Source organism: Coturnix japonica, chromosome 1 (assembly GCF_054131305.1).
Source record: "Coturnix japonica strain WE chromosome 1, WE-NBRP24, whole genome shotgun sequence".
NCBI classification, from domain to species: domain Eukaryota; kingdom Metazoa; phylum Chordata; class Aves; order Galliformes; family Phasianidae; genus Coturnix; species Coturnix japonica.
In genome coordinates this window covers 95607123-95629818 of record NC_140663.1, presented here as the reverse complement: position 1 = coordinate 95629818, position 22696 = coordinate 95607123, and the positions used below count along the sequence as shown (strand labels likewise).

Here is a 22696-nt window from a genome sequence, read left to right as displayed (position 1 = left end):
TTCTTGGCTTTTATTTTGTTTACTTTATTGGTGAAAACTGTCTTTTTGTATGTGCTGCTGTTTTTTTGCCCCCACTTTTCACTCAGTGCCAGCAATGGCATGAATAAATGGGAAGATGCCACAAGTTAACTGCAGGTTACCAGAGCCTCTAACTGTGGCCTGAAGAAGCACGGCTGAAACCCAGCCCTGGGCCCTCCAGCTGTGCCAGAAGGTTTCCCTGTGGGAGCAGCTCTGCCCTCAGCAGTTCCCTCCACTCTTTCTGGCTAAGTTGCTGTTTGACCACAGCCAGTGCGTTGTTAACTAGCAGAAGACCGTTCACGTTGAATTATGAATACATAAAACAGCAGCGGGATTTAATTAGGCAGCTATTCAGAAAGCAGGTGCTTCCTTTCTGGGTTTAAGTTACCAAATTCATCAGGGCATTTCAACTTTGTGCAGTTTAAATTCCCTGCTCCTGAAGAACAAAGTCATTTTCTCAGCTTTGGAGGCTGACATCTGCTTGCAGAGATTAACCGTGTTCCTATAGCAGCTGGCACAGATTTTCTTTGTGGAGGGGATGTATGGAAGGGAGCATTAAGCCCCGGTACAAGTTGCTGCACTCAGATGGAAATTGCTCTGCAGGTTTTGAAGAAGGTGCATTTATCAGAGGGATGCCTGGTGGTGTTACATCACCTGTGGGTTTGGGACGGGTTTGAAAGGGCTGGCTGTGCTGCGTGCAGCCGAATGGTCCTGATGGGAGGTCCAGCGTTCTGCTTATAAGTCACAGGGGCTTATTCCACAACGTGGAGAACAATCATTTTAAATAAAGAGCCGTCAGCAGGCACTTGCGTGGAGCTGTGTTTGCGGATGGAGTGAAGTCAGTCGGTCAGGGGGAGTGACCCCAGTCTGTCTGGGCCGGGTGACTGCTCGGGAAGCCGTCCGTCAGCCACACTTTGACTCACGGAACAGCATGTGGCGATAATATTAGCTGGGCATAGGTGACCTCTTACTGCTCTAGCTGGATGAGTGTTTTACAGCCTTATTCTTAATTTACTGCTTTATACCTAAGTCAGTGCTTTCTGTTTATTGCTTTTTGAGAGCCAGTCTAAACCACGCTTGGCCTCCTAATTTAATGTTACTGACAGCGTGCCATCCAAAGCCAAGCTTTTTATAAAACTCCAGATCAATAGAAATGCTACAATTAATTAAACCCGAGTCCAGTGGAAAGAGCTGCTTTTAAACAAGGGAATGTTCCCTGCAGGACTCGCAAACTCAGATCCTGCAGCCGTGAGCGCCTGGAGTGAGCTGACTGGAAACAAAAGTGGAACCGACTTAATTGGGTTTCGTGGCTCTGGCAAAGCATAAAGAGCAACAAATAGCGAGAAGCAATTTGGATTTGAATTATTTTCTCCCCTACGTTAATAGGTCGAGGTAATGTTAGTAATAAAAATCTGGCTGGCTTTTTGGCTGCCAGAATTTGGCAGAGGTCTGTTGCAGGTAATGAGGGTCATGCAGATTAACACCAGCTGCGCGTCTGGCCGGGTGTTTGAAGCTGACCTGTTAATCTTTCTTTTCCATTCCAGGATCTACAGAGGACAACAAATGTTTCCCAGCCTTCCTACTGTAACACCCTGATGTGAGTAACAAACCGTGGTGCGTTGGTTTGGGTTTTTTTTTTTTTGTAAATAAACTTTCTTGAGTATCCATTTGCAGCTGCTGCTCACCCCTCTTTTGCTCTGCTTATGTGTCTGTTCCTTTCTCAGTCCCAGGGCAGCCCTCCGTAGCCTGCAGAAGGGAGCGAGTGGTGTCTTAGAAATAAGAATGTGAAAACTTCTCTGTAATATGAAATATAAAGCACAGTGAAATGTTTACTTGAAAAATCATGTCAGCAGCTGCATCTTTTATCAAGGAATATATATTCAGAAATGTTTATATAGAAACATGACAGCACTAAATCTGGGTTGTTGGTCACTAATCTTTGCAAAGATACAAAGCCGGCTAAGAAAAATAAAAACATTCCCCTGAGGCAGCTTGGGACTTACAATATATGGAAGACTCAAGCAGTTAAAAGCTCCTATCCTGCCCTTATTCTCCTCCACACTTCCTCCGTGTGGTCACTCCAAATTGCTGCCAGCTGGCCTATTTGTCATGTGTGTTTGTTTGTACTGCCTCTAATTTCTGACCTTTCAAAGAGACAGACAAAATCTGTGGCTTATGCAAATCTTTGAATTTACAGCCAACCCAGCCTACTAGCGGGAAGGAAAAATACAGTGAGTTTGAACCACAGAAGGGAACAGATTCAATTCTGAAGTGCCTCTTTATTGACCGTGGACCCTAACTTGTGTATAAATGAGTTGGAGCCTTGCCTCCTCGGCCTGCGGTTTTCTTACGTCTCTGTTGCCTTCTCCTCTTATTGCAGAGGGCACCATAGGTTCCTTCCAAGCTACATTCAGCCTGACAAATATGCCCTGTTTTGTTTGTTGCAGGGCTCCAAGCTTTTTCAAGTGAGAGGTTTTATAGTGTGGCATGTTTATAAAGATGAAAACAGAACAGAGTGTGTGTGTGTGGGGTGGCACGGGGTGATAAAGAGACTGTATTGTAGAGGAAGAAGAGTGAAACTAGAAGACTGATCTGTCATCAAACAGAATGCCCCAGTGTGTGGACAAATGGTAAGACAGGCAGCCTGGGTGATATTTCCAGTTTCCCTGGAGTGAAAGTTTATACATGCAGTTTATAGTGGATAATGGAATGTTATGAAATGTTATATTTTTTTTATGAGGAATATGTTAATTCTGCCAGTGTGATAATCCTGAGGCTCCAACCCACAGCAAGGCTGACATTTATGTTATGAGGAGATGAGCAGACATTTATTGAGGTGTAGACTGACAGTGCATGTAAAAATACCCCGCAACAACAACAACAAAACTACCCCCAAAAAAATCACAGAGAAAAGTTTCCTTTTCATTCTCTTTTTCTTTCTCCCCTGTTCCGTCACATCAAATAACAACTAATGCTGAAGGGATGGCTGCTCTGAAAGCTGCTGCACTATTCTGTGATTCATGGCAAACCCAAAAGTTAAATTCTTCTTTCTGTGTGTGTGTGTGTGTGTATGTGGGGTGGGGGATACCGTGTGTGGCGGTCAGACCAAGGGGCTGATCTGGTATATAAACCATATGTAGCTCATGCTGTAGGTTTGCTCTGGTGTGCTTTGCTGCAGCATGGTGGAGGCACAGTTCCCAGACAGAGCTGTCCTTTTAATCAGGGGCACTGACAGCCAACATTGCTTCCCGAGGCTTTGGCTTCACATGAAACTCAAGGGCTATCAATGAGGAGTTTGCCTCTGGCTAAAGGGGAAGGTCTCCCTCCTCTGCAGCCCCCTGGCAAAATTAAAACAGAATGATGTGCATGTCTTGCCACGTTCACAAGCAGAGCTGTCTTACATTATGAGAGGCTTGGAGTAGTCCCGGAGCTGGCTCCAGTGTTGGTGGGGGAGGGTGCTGCAGGGCTGACATAGGGTATATGGGAAGGGAGGAGTAGGAAGGGCATGCACATCCTTTCCCTTTTTGTGGGGAAGGGTTGGTTCAGATAGCATGAAATTACAGCCTCAGTCATATTAACACCTAAATATGTTGATTTTGACTCAAAGCCCAGTCTGGAGCCACTGCATTTAATGAAGGTGCTATGAAGATCTTGCTGGCTTTCATTTCCTGAGGTGGCTCTGGGTCACTCATGCTGTGGGATCACCTAATGGGAAGGTTGCAGGAGACGTTTGGCCTTCCATGGTTTTTATTCTGCTTTTGCAGGGCTTTCTCCAGGGCGTTCCTCTGTGGCTGAAGCAGTAGGCTCCCCTTTCGTGCAGCTGACGGGTATGCTACGAGGCCCGTCCTGTGTCCCTAACGTGGGTGGGGAGATGTATGATCACAACCTCTGTGCTGGCCTGACCTTGTCTGGTCTCCAGATAGCTCAGCTGGTTTTTGCTGAGCTCCAAAATGTGGAACGTGATCATTTAAGTCTGAAGAATTCCCTTATCTGCTAATTGTAGCTACAGTGGGGGAAACTGGCCCTAGTTATAGAAGTGATTTCTTTAAGTGCAGCATTCTTGGCATGCATAAGCTTGTGGTATCTGATTACTGTTTTTCAGCAAGTAACGCAACTGATTAAATCAAACTATTGTACTGCTCTGCAGCGTCTTCCTGTATTCTTCCTGCTATTACCCTATTTATTGCCAGGTTAATACATACTACAGTAGATACCATGCTGCTGTATATTAATTAATCACATATTTATGGGAGGAGAAATAGGAATAGGTTTGGGAGGAGAAATAATTTGGGTCACACAGGTTTTTGCAGAGAAGCATCTGTCCTAAAACATTGACATCTCCCAGAGCTTTGTAGAGCTGATACATGGAAGGTTTCTGAGACAGAAGATCTTTGTCAGGCAGCTGAAGTCTTGCTGTGTTTAGCTATGGAGGATATCCCAGGATATGGAGGATTGTTTGTGATGAATGTATGGCATTTGATGGTTACACACTCCTCTAAACATTCATTTTAAGATATCATTTAATCTCTTTCTCTATATATTTTTATTTTTTTAACTGAAACATGTTTTTAAAAGACATTTAGAAATACAAAGATAAATGGCAAGGATAAATACAACAATCCAGAAGCCAAACTCCTGTTTAAAATGGTAGATAACCAGTCAGCAGTTGATAGAAAATGACTGGGAATAAATGGTAGCATAGCTTATCATGCAATTCTTATGTTTATAAATTATTTTTATAATATGAGGAGGTCCTTTTTGGATGCAGGAGTTGGACTCAGTGATCCTTATGAATCCCTTCCAACTTGGGATATTGTGTGATTTTGTGATTTAGAGCAGGCAGTAATGCAGTCAGGCTTCCAAATGTTGAATTTAATCACAAGCCAGTTTATAATGTTTGAGAAAGAAGCAGATACTGAAAAGCCTCAAATAGAAGGAACAGGCGGGACTTTACAAGGAAAAAAATCAAAAAGAAGTTCAGATGAGGAAAATTAATCAGCAGTTCTGAAATGATTATGATTGTCAGAGAACAAGGTTTTTGCCAGCGTAAGAGAGCTGGTCTCTGCCCTTGAGCTTGCTTAAGCAGTTAATCTGTGTATGAACTCTAAGTCTTAGAGATCACTCAAAGGATATTAATCATCCCTGAGCATTTAAAAACATACATTTGAGCAAGTAAGACAGTAGAGGTCGAGTGGCAGTGGGGTAGCTGCAGGCTCAGGTCGGCTCTTAACTGCAGGTCTTCTAAAGGTGAGTGTGTAACATCATGCATGTGTACCTGCATTTGCATTGCTAGTGAGTGTTGTCAGTGGTCTGTGATTACCTGGGAGCTGGCTTGCAGGAGCAGAGCCTGTGTTTGAATATTGCAGACCATGTCCTTTGCCTGCTCTGTAACCTTCTTCCAGCAAGGAGCTTGGAATCAGATTTGGAGAGACTTTCTTTTAGATTTACTGGTATCAAGAAAAAGTCAAAGACTTCAGACTGCAGTTCAGAGGAGACATTTCATGCTTCTTTCCTGATCTTTTTCTTCACCTCCTTCCATTGCCTTCTAACCACGAGAAAGAGCCAACATTTAAACAGTGTTTCCTGGTCATGCTTCTCAGTTTCTTGTTTTCTTAACAGGGGGAGTCTGAACAGTTTCCTGTAATGCAGAAGCTTTCCAAAGTGAAATGTGCCAGTGGCGTTTCTAAATACTGTCCTATCTTAGCATGTCTCCAACATGCTTTGCTCTTGGCCTCCATGCTATGTATGGAAGTCCTCCAAATTTGTTCTGCTATGGGGTGGGAGCGAGGGTGTAGATAGGGGTGTACCTGGCAGACAGTTGTGCTCTCATCCCACTGCCTCTGGGTAATGCTACACAACCTCTGTTACAAGTCAGTGTCTCTCAGATAAGTGGCTCTCATAGGTAAGTCCAAGCAGAGATCTGTGTGCCCTCATTTCAGCTGGACTGAAGCAGTGTGGGGTGCTGTGGCTGGCCCTGGAGCTAGGTTGGAAGGCAAGACTGGCAGCTGATCTGTAAGGAGGCAGGATCCATCCGTCACTGTCATTGGCATGGTTTGACTGGACCAAACCCTTCCACAAGCTGCAAGTAAGTTACAAGGCAGTGTGGTTGGTGGACCAGCATTTAGGAAGGCTGATCTCTTCATATGGAGTTTTTGCCCCTCTGCTAGACTCATTCCTGAGCAGCTGATTCATAATTATTTGAGACTGTGCCCCTGAGCTTGAGATTCATGAGTCACAGGAGTCATTCAGGTGGGAAGGGATATGTGGGGATATCTAGTCTACCCCTCTGCCCAAAGCAGAGCCAGTTCTGAGATCGGGGCAGGCTGTCCAGGGCCTTCTCTGGATAGATCTTGAACTTAGGAGGACGGAGCCCTCACAACCTCATCAGGGCCCAGCTTCATTTCTCACCTCAGGCATCTTCACGGTGAAGATCTGCATATTTTCAGACAAAACTATTAGTGATTCAATTGATGAATACTGTAGCACTGTACATGACCATAGCGTGGGCACCATTAGAATGGGTACAGCGCTTGACAGCAATTGTAGACAGTGACAAGCTATGCCTCGAAGCTATTGGTTTGCTCATTTTGAGGAGCACGGGGCAGGCAAACAAATAGACAGTAATATATGAGATACTGTGTCACTGCAGTGAACAAGATGAGTATAAAAAGGGAAAATATAAAAATAGCACTTACTGCCTGATAAAATTGCCTTTCAATTAAATGACTAGATAGGAGGTTTTATAAGGGGGAAAAAGACCTCTAAAGTCGCTCGGACAAGTGAAATGGAAAGGTAGGAAAAGGGAAAGCACTGAGACATAAAACTGTTAGATGTTAAATCTCAGAGATGTTTGGGGGATGGTGGGTCCAGCTGTGAGATTTAGAACTTTGAGTTGCCATGTGGAAGTCAGCAGTGCTTACCCTCTAAGCAGAGGCTGGAGGTAAGGTCTCTGCTCATGTTGGAGAGCTTTGCGCAGGCTATATGTAAAGACCATCAGGACTGGGCTCTGATTCCTGTTTAGACCTCGGATATGGTAGGGTTCACACCATATTGGGGTTTCTTTTCTTTGCAGTGGCATTGAGGGGAGCTTGTTTACCATCTGGCTGTGAAGATGGAAAAGAGAAAAAAAAAAAAGAAGAAAGAAATAGAGCTTGTTTTCTAAAAATGAGAACTCATACAGTCAACTAGCGTCTTTTATTATTATGCATTGAGTCTAAAATAGATGCAGGTCTGCCTGCTTTCTTAACATGCATCTGACAGAAAGTAATAGCATCCATTTACATTTCTGTACCATTTATTTTCATGAGGGTCTTGGAGTATTTCACAGGGGGGACCAGACAACAAGAAACAATGCTTTTACCTTGCATCTACCTTGTCATATGGTCTGCTACAACTGGCAGAGCTGTCGTGGGGCAGTGCTGGGAGCTTTCTGAGCTGGCCTTGTTGCCTGCTTTGGGTGGCGTGGGCAGCTGCGGAAGAGCATCCTTAATTTCAGAGTGCTGTTGTAGAGAGCTCAGAGAAGCAAAGTGCCTGTGGGCACCTCTGGGACTGTTCTGCCATCCATCCTGTATGCTGGGTGCTTCCCTTGCATGGTTTTCCAATTCCCACTGCCTGACAGTGAGTGGTTGTTGAGAAGCTGGCTTGGCTTTGAGTGTGCCCATCACCCCTATGCAGTGAGGGTCAGAGGTAGGGGGTGGCAAAAAGGAGAGTGCGGACGGCATCACTGTTGCTGTTGTAGTCTCCTTAAAGTATTTAGAATCACCAAAGATGATGATTTTATTCAATAAATGGGCATTTTAAAAAAGGTTATGTTGGGAGGGTTGTTCCTGTCATGCAAGTTATGTTTGTGGAAGTTTATAGTCACTGTTTTTAGTTTCATACCCAATTTGCCTCCTGGCTACGCCTTGAAAGGGGATCTAGGAAAGGGGAAGCTGCTCAGGGCTGTTTACTTTGGATCTATTATGGGTAGTGTGGTTTTCCCCCTCCAGTTCCTGTCCCCCTTCTCCCAGCTCATGCCAGGGCCTTGTGTGCACGGTAAGCCATTGCTGGAGGTGGGGCAGAAGCTGCCATTAGGCAGCATCATGGATTTTGGTGTGTTTAAACCAGCTGTGACATTTTAATTCATTATTTTGGTACTGTTGAGCTTTATACTGGGCTGGTATCAATGACAGTACCAGGGCATCAACTGTAACTGCCTCTGCTCAAGGTCTGTGGCCGTGAGCAAAGCACTTGCTCGCTGCTTGGCCATGTAGAGAATAGGGATAATACTCACCTCACAGGGGTATTATGAAAGTTAATTTGCTAATTATTTATAAAGCACAGTGGGATGCTACTTCAGCTCTACACAGTGTTATGTTAACATCTAATTAGTTATTCCTTATGATGCTTCATTTTCTTTCTGCTATAAATATTGGCCTAATACAGGGACAACTCTGCCTGTCATCTTGGTGACTCAGATGGAAAAAGCAAGCTGGAATGAATAAACAGGATTTGGTTTGTAAATGATCTCTGTTTCTATTTCCCCTTCTGTGCCATCTTACCCATAAAAATGACACTGTTGTGATTAGGGTTTTTCAGCAGTCGTATTCAGTGCAGAAGTTGTGTTGCATACAGAGCAGGTGGAGCCCAACTCCTTCCATCTTACCAGGGCATGAAGATGCACAGCCGGTGATGCCTTGTGACACTGGGTTTTCTCTCTGAGCAGTTTAAACACAGGCATATGGTGTGTGCCGTACAGCAAAGCTAGTGCACTGAAGTACAGTCATTTGGGAATTTACACCAGGCAAAATAAGGTGAACGTCTGCCTGAATGACCATGAACTTTTCTGCTGGACAGCTTGCTGCAATGCCTACTTCAATCAGCAGGTCCCTTTTGGGGGAAGAAGTCATCACTTGTATAGAAATGTCAACCTTCTGCAACCTTCTTGCTTCTCTTAGGCCTTCCCATTCCTCCCACCTTGCTTATGTTCACCTCCTTGGAGCTTAGGTGAGAACCAGTTAAGAGTTTTGGGATGGAGAGAGCTGTACATCCTGGGAGTGCTGAGCCATCACCCTGTGAGCCCCACGAAGGTGTCCAGAGACCTTGGGCTGAAATCTGCTGCACTGGGGAGATCTCTGCCATTGCTTTTACTGGGGTCTGGACTGTGATCTGTGATTCCAAGATGCCTTTTTTTTTTTTTTTTTGCTCTTCTCCTCTAAGCTTGTCTTTCTGTTTTCCCTTGTTTGTGTTTGCATCCCATATTGGGTTGCTTTATTTCACATTGTGAGTAACATGAGTAACATCTTTACTTTGGCCAGGCTGTAGTGAAGTTTCATATGGAAGTGTGCTGATTTTTTCCTCTGAAAATACATACAGCAAAGATGTCTGAGCTTTGTGTCACAGGTTTTACCTGCCTCTGGGCAGCTTAGGGCCCCTTTGAAGACATGAATGTCCTGTATGCTTAATACTTCAGCGTGGTGAATTGAAAAGCTTGTGAGTCCTATTTTTAGTGCTGAAAAATGTTGACAACTAATGTAAACCTATGATATCCATCACCTGGCAGCATCGTCACCATTGTACAGCTTGTCACTCATTTTGAACTGATTTTTTTCCAATAAAATGAAACCACTGGCAGTGATGTGGTGGAAGCATGTCAGAATGTACCAAGAAGGTGACAGCAGCCACTGTGTAGTTTCTTTCAAAGAAATGAGAGATGTTGGGATTATATATCTTGAATAAAATGTGCCTCCTTGATCCCATTCATTGAAAAAGGAAGTGATCCCATTGCATTAAGCTCCTGCAACATTGCTGTGCCACAATGACAGTTGTGGACTGAACAGGCTGCATCCAGCTCTGAGGGTATCTCATGCACCATGTGAACTCTGCTGGGGCTGGGGGGCTGCAGAAGCTTGCAGCAGCCTTGGGTACATGTGTGCGTTCACTTCTCTGTGAATTCAGGACAGCCTCATGACTTTTGTTGTCTTGAGGCTGGATGACTAGAAGCAGGTCTCTATGATAGATAGAAATCCTGTATGCTTGAAGGGAACTTATAAGCAGGATGAGGAACGACTTTTTACAGTCTAAGACTGATAGGACAAGAGGGGAGATTTAGGTTAGATGTTAGGAGGAAATTTTCTCCTCAGAGGGCAGTGAGGTGCTGGCACAGCTGCCCATAGAAGCTGTGATTCCCCATCCCTGGAGGCGCTCCAGGCCATGTTGGATGGGGCCCTGAACAGCCTGAGCTGCTGGGGGGCAGCCCTGCCTGCTGCAGTGGGTTGGTACTCATTGTTCTTTAAGGTCCCTTCCAACCCAAACTACTCCATGATGCAATTCTATATGTGTGATTGTGTGCTTTACCTGTATGCATCTGGATGACTCCAGTAAAGACTGCTCTTCCCTTTGCATGAGGGGTAACTTGTGCTGAGTGTTGGTGAGAGATTTCCCCGAGCACGCTCTGCAGAGTCAGTGTGAGAACTGTAAGCAACAAGTGGCACAATGAAATACAAACCTTCAGTTCTAACTTTTTGTTGCTCCAAAGGTAGCAGTCCGTGCCTATTCATGGTGGTTTTGCAGGCAAGTGTGCTGGCTGATTGCCACCATCCCCTCCCTGTAGCTCATTAGAAACCTTTCAGCTACCTTTGCCGTGTAACAACCGGGATCAATTTTCCCATGAGTTGATATGTATGCTGACCTCTCCAAAGGAAAAAAACCAACCCTGTAGTTCATTAGCTTACTTTTGTAGAGGCTGAAAGAGAACTGTTTGTGGCTGAACAATACTTGTCTTTGACTGTTCTGTTCCTAATCCCAAATAGAAACATGAGACTGAGAAACTTGCTCTGATAAAGGGGAGTATGGATACATTCAATCTAGTATAAATCTTCCTGGTGTTAAAATTCTTTAATCAGCATGGGTTGGTTTGCAGGTTGTTTGGATGAAGCAAAGACAGGCAGCGTTAAGTATCAGTTTGAAAAGAGTGATTCTGATGGTAATGCATGGTTTTCCATCAGTGCCCTTGTGTGAGATTCTGCATCACAGAGATCCAGTTCAAGAGCGGAGGCTTTAAAAACAGTTAATGAAGCCTGTGTTGACTTTCCATCTCAATTTGTCATTGAATAAAAGGTGGCTCAGACCAAACTGTGTCCTCACCTAGACAATGACAACTGTTTGCTTTAGTAGTAGTCTTGGTCATAGCTCCTTCTGGATCTGTGAGGCTGCATGGGTACCAGTGTGGGTGTTACTTTCAGGACAGGGGTGTTACCAGAATGGAGCCCCCTGTGCATGGTTTTGGCCACAAGAGTCCATTATTCACAAGGCTATACATGAAGCAACTTGAACTCTGAAGCCCAGGCTGTGTTTATAGGGCTGTAGTTTGCAGTGTTTTGTGAAAAAGGAATGTAACACCACAGCCAAGTGTGTCAGGGTGCCTTGCTTGCACCAGTGGCTCAGTCTGTGGCTATGGGATGTTTGGAGCGCCGCCAAAACTGGAGCAGGCCGTCAGCATCTCAGTGCGCTGCCTGTTGTCGTTCTTGGCAGATTATAATTGCCTGCTCAGCCCTGGGTTGTGTCCTGAATGTGCTTGACCAGAGGGCTGACAAAAGCAGGTAATAGACAGGACCAGGACGCTCTCCTCTGTGGTTTCCCTCATTAGAAACTCCACCATTGACATCAAGGTCTTGAAAAGAGGTCTGCGAGGCTCCAGTTGTCTGCAGGATGGATACAGGGCCTTTCTGTAGACAGGACGCTTCTCCAAGGCCATCTGTTTGCACCAGTGGAAAATACAGCTGATACAATCATGAATGTTTGAAGCGCCTCGGCTTTGTAAGGTAACCCATAGTTACAGAGATACGGTCTGCGTAGACCTGATGTTCCTCATATCTTAACTTACTGCTGTGCTCTGTGAGTCACTGTACTGAAGCTACTCCCAACCATTTCTCTGCCCAAAGTGATAATCCATTGTTAAAATGATATTAACTCATGTGTGCTAATTAGCAGGTGTGCCTGGGTGTGAGAAGCCAAGGACGTTAATTAGGTCTGATGAAGTTACCTTTACTCAGGGTTCGGACTCACATCTGCTGGGAACGTGTCTCCTCTCCTTCCACAGCTGAGGAGGTGCTGACCTGCAGTGATGTCCCCAGCTGATGTGGGCCCTGACATGCTGGGGATATCTTTCTCCTCAGTAGAAGGGACTCAAGGATGGCCAGGAGACTCCTTGTAAGGTTGTCGGGAGTTTATTTTTTGTGATGATGGAAAGAAAAGGACTTTTCCCATCTATACTATCTTCATTTGGCTAAGAAAAGGAGGAGAAGTGTAGCTGTCTCTCACTCTGCTGGATGTGATGGCCCCTCTGGCTGGCCAGCTCAGCAGCCTGTCTTTGGCCCAAAATATGCTAAGTTGCCTCCAAACAGGTTTTGGTAGGTCTTTGCTAATAGCATGGGACTACCACGGTTTATACAAGCTAGCGTATGCGTCTGGGAGAAAGCCCACATCAAAAGGCGTGTATTGAAATGGCTTAGCGGGGTTGACAGCATGGCTAGGCCTGGAAACGCCTGTTCTCCCAGGGCTGGCGGGCCTGAACCAACAGGCTGCAGCGGGGTGTTGCCAGCTGGCTGCTCCCCATCCTACCTGAGCCTGTTGCTTCACTCTGGTAATCTCTGGTGCCTCTGCAGGACGTGTTCCTTAGCTAGGTTTTGGAGAAGGGTCATTCTTTTTGCACTGGATCACAATGGGGAGGTGAAATTATTGCTTTTGATCCTCCTGCACCAGTTTAATATTCATCGGTGGCCAGGCTGACTGGTTGTTGCCTTGTTTGCATGAAGGCAGCTCCTGGGGTGGAAGGCAGACACATCTAGCCAGCGTTTTGGGGGGACCCTGGGCTGGTTGAGGACTTGCTGTAGGTAACCAGGAGGCAGGAGAAGGTGTCACAAAGTGTTGTAGCAAAATGCAAATCCATTTAAGGCTTGCAGCAAAAGGGTGTGCCTCGTTTGATCTTTCTGAGCCGAAAAACACTTCAGACAATCACTTTCAATCTCACATCGTAAGCATATATGCTTCTTCTTTGGGACTTGAAAGTAATGGCTTTGTATCTCAGGGTGCTTGTGTGTATGCATGCGTGTGTATATGTACACACCAGTTTCCACGTAACAAAGAAGCCATTTTGGTGCTGGTGACTAAGTGCAGATGGCATGGGAGCTCCCAGCATGGTTTTGCCTTTCTGGCTGATCAAATGCGTTGAAGACTGTGAGTGTTTGCTGTGCCCTGCTGAACCTGGAGCAGGTGGGAGCAGCCCTCATCTGAATCACTCCCAACTTGCCAAACCTGCTCGCTAGCCTGCTTGGGATTTGCTGTTGCCCTCCCTGAGCACTTCAGGAGGAGTCAGCCTGCTCCCCTGGTCTGCCTGTGGTTTTTTTTTTTCCTCCTGGCTGGCCCACAGATGTTTGGCTTTACTCTTTCTGTGCTCAAATTAGCTGTAAGGCTGGGGTTTGGTCTTTCCATTACTTTCTTTTCCAAGCATGCGTTCAGTCCCATCCCTCCCTCAGCGCTTTCTGCTGTTGCAATGGAGGACTGCCCTGCTCGGCAGGAGTGCCTGCAGCCACGGGGGGACCCGGTGGTTTCTGAGCGTGGGCAGATACATCGGAAAGATCTGATTCTGCCAGTACTTAGATGTGAAGTTAAACAAAGCCTGCTGTTTGAAGTGGACTATAACCGACTGTTCTGCAAGTAAACTCAGCTTACATGCCTGCCTATTTCCGATAATGGGGCGTATAAGAAGGATTGTGCCGAATCACATCACTTTGTCCAGCTGCCTCAGCTTGGCTGTTCCCAACAAGTTTCTTCTCCTCCCATCCTGTCCTCCTGCATCCATTGCACCCTAGCATGGAGAGCCCCATAGCTCTGTGTTCACTGCAGTTGAACAAAAGCATGGAAGAGCTGGGGTCTTGCATCTAGCTTTTGTAGCTTCTTCTTCCTTCCGTAATAATTTTGTCCTTCGCCCAGTTTGTGGTTACGTCTGGGTTGCAGAGGCCAGAACTTCTAGAATATGGTTAGTGCTCTGTATTTCTGAAGCATCACACCGAGCTGTGAGTGTGAATTTGTTGTTTAATTTGGTGATTTCTGTTTGTATAAAATACTGACTGCATTGTCTGCTTCATTCCAAGAATAGTTTGATAACTGTTTTTTCTTCTTCCTTATAATTGAGCACAGAGTCAAAGTAGGGGAAGCTGGTGGATAAACAAAACAGTTTAGGGTTTGTATATGTGTTTCTTTTTGGTAGCAGCCATTAGAGTGTGCTGATCCAATTGGAATTCAGAACCAACACCACGAAAGCAGTGAACTCAGAAACACCCGATCTTTGTGCACTTTTTGAATCTCTTCAGTTCTTGATTCTGCAAGCACTTTTGCACCAGCGGACAGCCAAATGTGGGACGCTTAGGCATACATGTATTCCCAGAGAAATACCTGAGGAGAGATCTTGCAGTACATAGGAGAGTCGAGGACATCAAGGAGAAGTGCAGAATAGGTCAGAAGATTTTGAGTTGTCCCCTGAGAATGCATGCAGACCCTGGGCAGGGCACAGTGTAGCGAAGTTACAGAGGGGACCGTGGCACTTTGGTCACAGGCATGAGTTGCCACTGTCGGCAGGCTGGGTGTTGTAATTACGGGCTGCCCTTACTCTTTGTCACACCGGTGAGTTAAAGGCACCCTGGAGGGGAGTCCTTGGGAGCTGGGATTTCGGGAGCCAGCAGCTGAGTGGCAGCAGTTCCCACCAGCCAGCGCCCGGGGAGCGCTGTGAGAAGGATTACAGGGAGAGGGAGGGAGGGAGGGATGGCAAGAGCCCAAGCCTTCAAACACACCCAATGGGCCCATCTCATCTTCGCATGAAACTTCGTGAGTTACACCCACTCTGAAGCAGAAGGGGAATGAAACGCTGACGCTTCCTCCTTTCTGTTATTGGCAGCCAGTGCTTGTGAAATACAACAGGCAAAGATGTTTGTCCTATTGATGATGAACGGTAAGCTGATTTGCAGCAGCACAAACTTCTGCTGGGGGCCGGGTTGGGAACAGCACTTAAGCTCAGGCTGTGAAATGTGTCTGTGGGCTGTTGCGTTGTTGTGCTGTCTGAAATGCAGCATGTCCGGGAGCCTCTGTGCTTGCATCTTTTGAGCCTCTCTCAGCTTGCATCTTTTCCCAGCGTGGATGGAGGTGTTTCTTTCTCTAAACCATGTTTAATGGGATCGTCAGGCGCTGTTTGCTTTTGCAGGGCTTGTGCTGCTCACAGGTACGGACACACCGTGCTTTTGTTGCAGGCAGGGAGAACTCAGAGTGATTGAATGGGAGCCAGGTATTTAGTAGCTAAATTCCCTCAGAGGGAAAATGTAGTATCTTGTTACTTGTTCAAGATGCTTCTCTTCTCCAGCTGTCTGGCTGTATTTTTGGTAATTACAGGTTGCCATGCTCTGTAATTGTTCAAAATGAGCCCTGCAAAAGGTCTCAACTTGAATTGAGCTCTGTTATGTGTTTCTGTGAGGCACTGAAAGCTGAAACATTCTGAAGGGTGATGCTGCAGCACCCCTATGTCAGGTGAGGAGGGGGGTCTGAGGGGTCTCTCACTTGGCCACATCCTGACAGCGCTGCAATAGTAGGCTGCATGAGGCTGTCCTACATCGAATTGCTCACTTTTTCTGGTTACCGCTCTGCTTACGAAGTTGTTCCGTATACCAGTCGCTATCTTTAAATCTAAATTGCTTAATTCTTGTGTTGGTGACAGGAAATGTGGGCACCCTGGCCATGCAGTTACAGTGACTAAGACAGCATTCAGAACCGGCCCAGCCCTGGGGCTGTCTGTGCGGCACCGCACTGCGACCCTGACCCACTGCCATCGGGATGCTGGGTGCTTCCTGATGGAAGGACTGGGGTTCAGGTCTGATTCAGAGCTTATCGGCTCCGAGGATTTTTCCTGTGCGGAGGCAAAGTGTACCGTGTCTGTTTTTGGCAGAACAGAGTCACGCTGTAGCTGTTTTAAATGTTAGAGCTTTAATTGTTTCATTTAATGTGCCAGAAACCCATTGTCAAGGCAGCTATTAATTCCTCTGACAGCGTTTTGGTATTCCAGGGGTGACTGAAGTGTTCGTTTGCTATTGGTGTTCTGGAGCTGAAGGAGCAGGTCCGTGGGTGTCAGTGGGCTGCTTGTTTTTCTCCAGTCCTTTCAGAGGCTGAAGTGATCTGTGCGCTACAAGGAATGTGTGGCAAATCACTGTGTTAATCATGGCAAATGGCGCTAAGGGACCAGGAGCAGAAGTGTGGCGTGCCTGCTCGCACCTCCTCAAGGAACTCGCTCTTGAAAGGATGCCCGTATGTTTGCAAGAGGGTTCCAACTTGTTTTGAAGCAGAACCACTTTGTTTTTCCAGAATGTATGTTGGGATTATATCTGCCAAGCCACAGATTTGCATCATTCAAGCATTTGCTTTAGCTTTGTGCTTTTACTCCAGGAAATCAGTGATGGGGTTCCTGCTGGCTTCAGCATAGGGCGGGCATTGCTTCTGCACCAATGCAGCCTGGGGGAGCACAGGGGTGGGAGCAACCCAACTAGATATTGGTCTTCTGAGCAGACACAGCTGACTTTCAATGAAGGTACTCATCAGTTTGGACATAAGGAAGAGTTCAGGTTGGACACAAATTAGGTTGGATATTAGGAAGGATTTCTTGTCAGTAAGAGCAGTGCTGCAGTGACACAGGCTGCCCAGGGAGGTGGTGCAGTCACTGTCCCTGGAGGTGTTCAAGAGCCGTGTGGATGTGGCACTGAGGGACGTGGGCAGTGGGCATGGTGGGGGTGGGCTGGTGGCTGGACTGGGTGACTGTTGCAGCAGAACTCTTTGGCACTGCCCTTAGCTTTGACACTGGCTAACTAGTTAGTGCTGGTCTCTGCCATTGCAAAGAAATAAAGGGTCTTTGGTGGTGAGGAAGGAGGTCACTAGAAGAGAATAACTGCTCCGAAACAATTTTTTAAGAGAGCAGAATCAAATGCAAAAGAAATCTTGGTGTCAAATCTTTGAAAGAATTTAGCAAGAAACAGGGCTGCTCTCTGCTGATCTGTATTTCTTGGTATTATTTTGTTAAACTGGAGACTGTGTGGTGTGTTCTAGTGAGTTTTATGGAACATTAATCCATTGCTAGATGAGGGGAATACATTATTTATAGATTAGAGTGTTTTAACATCCTGGTGTGGGGTTGTTTAAGAAGGTCAGGATTCAGAGTGCTGGAAATGGGATTAGCCCAGCTGTGCTGCAGACAGTGCAGAAGGAGAGGAAAAGAGGAAGTTATCAAGTAAATATTTATGTTTTTCTTGTGCCTTACAAGACATAAGTCACATCAGATTGAAGGGTTTCTGGAACAAAAAACGTAGTTTTCTCCTTATGGGTCGCAACATTTCAAGTCTTCATTGAATCATAAACAAACAGCAGCATCCTTTTCTCCTAACTCAGCAGGCTGTCTCTCTGCTGCCTGTTTGCTTTCTCCGTGGGATGGTGTCAAAAGACTGGAGGAGCAGAGAGCATCTGTGATAATATCAACCCCCCTTCCTTCCTGGGGGAAGCAAGCATTCGGTGTGTGCACAGGCTCTGGAAATGCAGCCCCCTGGCCAACATTGAGAGACTTGTAGGCAAATGGGCGTTGGATTGATTCACTGCAACACGCTTCTAATGTAATTGGTTTTTCAAGCTCCCAGTTAATTAGGCTTTCAGCAAGATGTGGAATACCATGTTCTCAGGTAGCTGAAAATGTTCTTGGAAGGCCAGGCACGCAAGTGATCCCATAGTAAGGTGTGGGGTGGTAGTTGAAGGCTGGCTAATGGAAGACTAGCAGTGTCTTCTGTTGCATTTTCTACTGTTGTCTGGAGCTGGTCTTTGTTATAGAGTAATTAAGAGCTCAAACTCAGTGTCGTTAATAGAGTTTTACAAATTGCCAGTAACTGCGTGTGTGCAGTTAGGATTACAGCGAATATGCCACGGTGCGACTTTAGCAAGAGAGATGTAAGATAAATGGCACTGCCTTGTATTGCCATGGATGTAACTGAGTTACAGCGAGTGAGCAGCAGCTCTGTAAGTAAGCTGGAGTAACTGGCTTGGGCCTGACTGCAAATCACTGCGCATGCATACAGCAGTGCTGTAGTGCTTGCAGAGTGCTTGCAGACGAGGGCATTTCAAGAGTGGTTTGGGTCTGTCAGAAGATCAGTCATACAAATTGCTTGGGAGCATAGGGAGGTTTGTATGTTGGCAGCCAATGTAGATATGCTCCTCCCAAAAGGTGAGGGTGCTGGTGGCAGAGGTGGTACTGGCAGCTGTTGGGCTTTCCTCTGAAGAGATGGAGCAGGCAAAAGCATTCTGAAGAAAATGTCCTGTGACATTTAAGTGGAGGCAAAGGCTCCTTTTTGCACAATAAGAGGGGATGTACAAGTTAGGGCTGTGCCCGGCACTAGGGCAGGAGTTGGGGTCAGGTCTTGGACACACATCATGGCCAGCAATGCATGGGGTCTTGGTGTGAGATACAAGGCAGAATACAACTGAGTACAGTTAGAAGTTGGAGGACAAAACTTCTGATAAAGAAGCTAATGGGAGTCGTTTTCTTTCTGCCTTTGTCTTTTCAAGGCAAACTAATCTTAATGCTTTAGTAACATCTGAATGATTTCTTGGTAATCTGTTATTCTTTTTTTTTTTCAGGAGAGCGGTATATTTTTTTGTATTTTGTCACGGAGTGAAAAATTACTATAATTTACCAGCCTGTTTTTTTTTTTTTTTCTTTTTAAATTTGGGAAGTCATAGCAGTTGATGTGTTCCATCAAGCTGTCATTCCTGGAGGCATAGGAACTGAATGCGTGACATTTCAGCTCTTGTTTACTGTTTAGAACAATTCCTTATACTTGACACGGTTACCTGAGCATACCTTGAAGTTTGGAATTCATTCTTTTAAAGAGAAATTAAGAGGAACAAGAGGGTGGTTGGTTGCTTTGGGCCACCCAGAATTGGTAAATCTGTATCAATATCCAGAGCTACACAAAATCTGTCAGGCCATTTGGGGTCCGTGAGGAGCATAGAAGACTGCAGCATGTTGCGTAGTTGGCTTCTGTTTATGCTTCTGGACAAGAGAAAAGAAAGAAATCAAGGCTTTGAGGTAATGGCCTCAACTTCTGCCAGGGGAGGTTCAGGTTGGATTTTAGGAACAATTTCTTCTCAGAAAGAGTGGTAATGCATTGGAACAGATTACACAGGGAGATATTGGAGTTATCCCTGGAGGTGTTCAGGAACCATGTAGGTGTGACACTGAGGGACGTGGTCAGTGGGCATGGTGGGAGTGGGCTGACAGGATGGACTAGATGCTTCCAGTGATCTTTTCCAACCGTAGCAGTTTTATGATTCTATGGTTTTAGATTGGTTAATCCTGGAAGACAGGAGACTGAGCCAATTGATGCCAGCTGAAAGCCTCCTGAATGGTGTGGTTCCCTCAAAACATTGGGTGGCACGGGACGCTTTGCTGCTCTAGGCACAGTGCAGCTCCCCCTCTGCCAGCACCAATTGATGGACACAAGATGATGGACGGGCCAAATCTACAACAATAAGGAAAAGAGCTTCAGCTCTGTGTGAACTCCTGGATCAAGCATCACATGTCCTGATGTGACAATAAGGCAGGTGGGAAGTCGGATTTTAGTTCACAACGGAGCTTTGAGACTCAATCACAGCATCAGCATGACAAGGTCTGTGGTAAATCTCAGGAGGTGACTTGGGTAGATGGTATCTTGGAAGAGAGACGTGTCTCCTGTGTGTGTAAAACACAGATATAGCAACCTGCGAAATGTATAGGAAGTGTGTCAGTGGAGTATGCTATTTTTGCATAATTCAGCAACACAGAATGTTGGAGAAATGTGTCTTGTGAAAGTAAGCGGTGAAGTGCTGTAACAAACGGTTGGTTGGTGCCGAGCACAAATGTGAAGGAAAAAAAAGGTGGAACTCTTCAAGAACTAACGAAAGGAGCCCAGATAAACCAGTTCTCATACAGGGAGTTGTTGGGCAGACAAAATTGCAAATAAATCTATTAAGAGAAAGAGTATCCTATATACTAAAATTTATAGTTACAGAGATGGACAGTCCTAAAAGCCTTAGTAGACTGCAGCATTTGGTTGACAGAATAGCAAAGAGCTCTGAAGTGGCTCTCCAAGGGTGTCACCTCGTTCTTTGGAGAATGGCTTTCCTTCTGGGGGTGTTGGCGTGGGCTGTTGGTATCTTGGGGTTTGGGGTTTGTTTGGGGATGTAGAGTCCTGTGCTTTTAAGAAGATTTGCAACATTTTACTGATATTTATTGGATATGCTTTGCATATTTGCAGTGCATTTTCCCCTCAGTTGTTTTAGCCTAGAGGTGTCTTCTGGAAGAGTATCAAGAAGCCCGAGATTGTCCCTTTGAAGTCAGTTTTGGGTTCTGGTGACCTCATTTCCAAGATATAGGCGTGCCTTCCAACCTCCCTAACGACTTGTACCCTAGAATGGGGCCCTGGGCTTCCTGGCTTTGTGGGGCTGCATGTTGCTTGCCACCACAGCCTGCTCCACCTTTGCTTGTTCCTGCTGTGCTTGGTCTAAGTCTACTGGCTGACTGACCTGTTTCTGAAACACTGTCTTAGCCAGTGCTGCCTGAGATTGCTGGATACCCCTCATCCAGCTTGGGCTTTCCTTTGCTCAGCATGCTGCAGAGAACAGCTGGCCACCCTTAGCTTGCCTGTAATTTAGACAAGATGACAGGCAAGCTGTTGATAGCCATTTTTTAAGAGCAGTTTTGAACCTGCTCATCAGAGTGAACATCTCCAACTTTAAATGCACCGAGACCGGCCAGCTGCAGAGAGCTATTTCTGTGCAGGAATCCCTTTAATGTTTAAAGCACTTTGCTAATTAAGCCCCACCATGAGTCACTTAAGGGAGCAGCATCAGATTTTCAAAACCTCTGCCCACCTGTTGCTTCCTCTGGCTTCTTTGTGGCATGCCCAAGTCCAAAACTGTTCAGAGAGAGAAGTAAAGCAAATCCAAGAGAAAGTTTTGGCACCGTGTTAATACTGATGGGAAGGAATCTGGGATTACAGCATTTTCAGCACGTATTAAAAGTTAAACTTCCATTGAATTCTCTGAAAAACGGAGTGTTTAAATATGTGAGAATAAAAGCTTTTAGAACATTTTATTCCTCTCAGAGCTACTGATTCATTCGGTAAATGACAGTAAAAGTTCTTGCCTCGCTGCAATCTGCAGAAAGGCGTTAGTCATGTCTTAGTGTCGCTCAGCATTTGGTACAGAAGGCAGAGATGGCATCTTTATGCCTTCTTAATGGTGCTTGCTTTTCATTACCCTCGTGGCGCTGAGAGGTACCAAAACGTGTCGATACGAGTTTCTTAGCAGTGTTCTCGGGAGGTCTCAGAAATGAATAAACTTGTGCAGCCTCCCTGAAGGCTTCACTTGCCTGTGTTCTCAGCTCCCCACTAGAAGGGCACTGAGTCCACCAGTGCCCAGGGCTGGAGCCACCCTCCAGGCTCTCCCGCAGCCAGGCGAGGCAGAGATTTGGGATTATTGACAAATGAAATTAATTTGTTATGACTAAAGCTGGACCAAATTTCACGTTCAGAGTCTCTCCTAGTAAAACTGTCAGAGCAATAAGCGGATTATCTTCTCCCGACCTCCTTTTTTTAAACCAAATAGATGAATGCTGGAGGCCAGGGATTCATATTCCATCGTGCCTGACCTACAATTTATTGCAGCATTACCTCAAAGTAATTGAGTGGGTCCTACAGGTCTGTGTATCAGGCTAATTTTGGTTGTCTCTTAAGGAGTTGCATACGATTCCTTTCAATTAATTTTGGAGAGGTTTTTTTATGTGAGCTAAAACGATGCTGTGTTTTTCTGATGCCCTGATGTAATTGTGCAGTGCTGAGCACGGTCCCTCCTATCTAACTGGGTATTTGTCATCAGCACTTCATCTGCTCAAGTACCTCACCTGTATAAATGGATTTATTCTCACTTAATTTCAGTTGCATAGGAAAGCATTTTTTCCATCTGCAAAAGGAGATTTGAGACACAGGGAGATTTAAGATTCTTGCCTGTGAATCCATGGAATTAAATTGGAGAGTGGAGCCCTAGTCTCGTCCCTTAGCTGTAAGACGCAACCTTCGCTTAAGCTTCACAACTAAATAAACTAATAAACCTGCAATGGAACAGAATCCTCTGGAATTTAGAAGTTTAGGAAGAAGGGGGGCAACAGCTTTAAGCCAAATGCCCCAGTTTGCAGAGCACCCCACGTGGCTGCTGTGGCAGTTCTAAAATCTTTTTGAATAGGAGAAAATAAGCAACAGTGCAAAACGTAAGGAAAACAACGGGAGCGTGAACACGCCTGATATAAGTGCTGCAGGTTATTCCATCAGGCTAATGACAGAAAATAGGTCTACCTGATGGGACAGCCTTGCACTGTGTTGTCGGGTTTATTCAGCGGCACAGAGTGTGATCTGAAGTGCTACCTGTTAGCATTAGCTGATCGCAAATCTGAAGACTCGAGGTTTCTGATTGTTTCTGGATGGATGCGATTATCTCAACAGCTACACTTGAAAGCCATTATTTCATTTTCATCATGACATTGCAGTTAACGCTAAAAGGATTAAAACAGAAATGTACGTGAAGAACTTGA

At 45.6% G+C, this 22696-nt stretch overlaps 1 protein-coding gene across 9 annotated transcripts in view; it reads left to right on the top strand.

The window, feature by feature from the left end:
* Positions 1-22696, top strand: part of TIAM1 (TIAM Rac1 associated GEF 1) — a 163479-nt gene that overhangs the window by 39833 nt on the left and 100950 nt on the right. For 4 of the 9 annotated variants that reach the window (XM_015881158.3, XM_085528092.1, XM_015881178.3 and 1 more), the window contains one exon: positions 1563-1615. The exons of 1 other annotated variant lie outside the window; for it this stretch is intronic. Coding sequence is in view for 3 of the 8 variants with exons in the window: in XM_015881205.3 (XP_015736691.1) it covers positions 14980-15004 (25 nt within the window). In the remaining 5 variants the exon portion in view is untranslated. Of the gene's footprint in view, positions 1-1562; positions 1616-14854; positions 15005-22696 lie in introns of those variants that run through there. 4 more of the 9 variants (XM_015881205.3, XM_032448626.2, XM_015881149.3 and 1 more) reach the window with 3 other exon arrangements.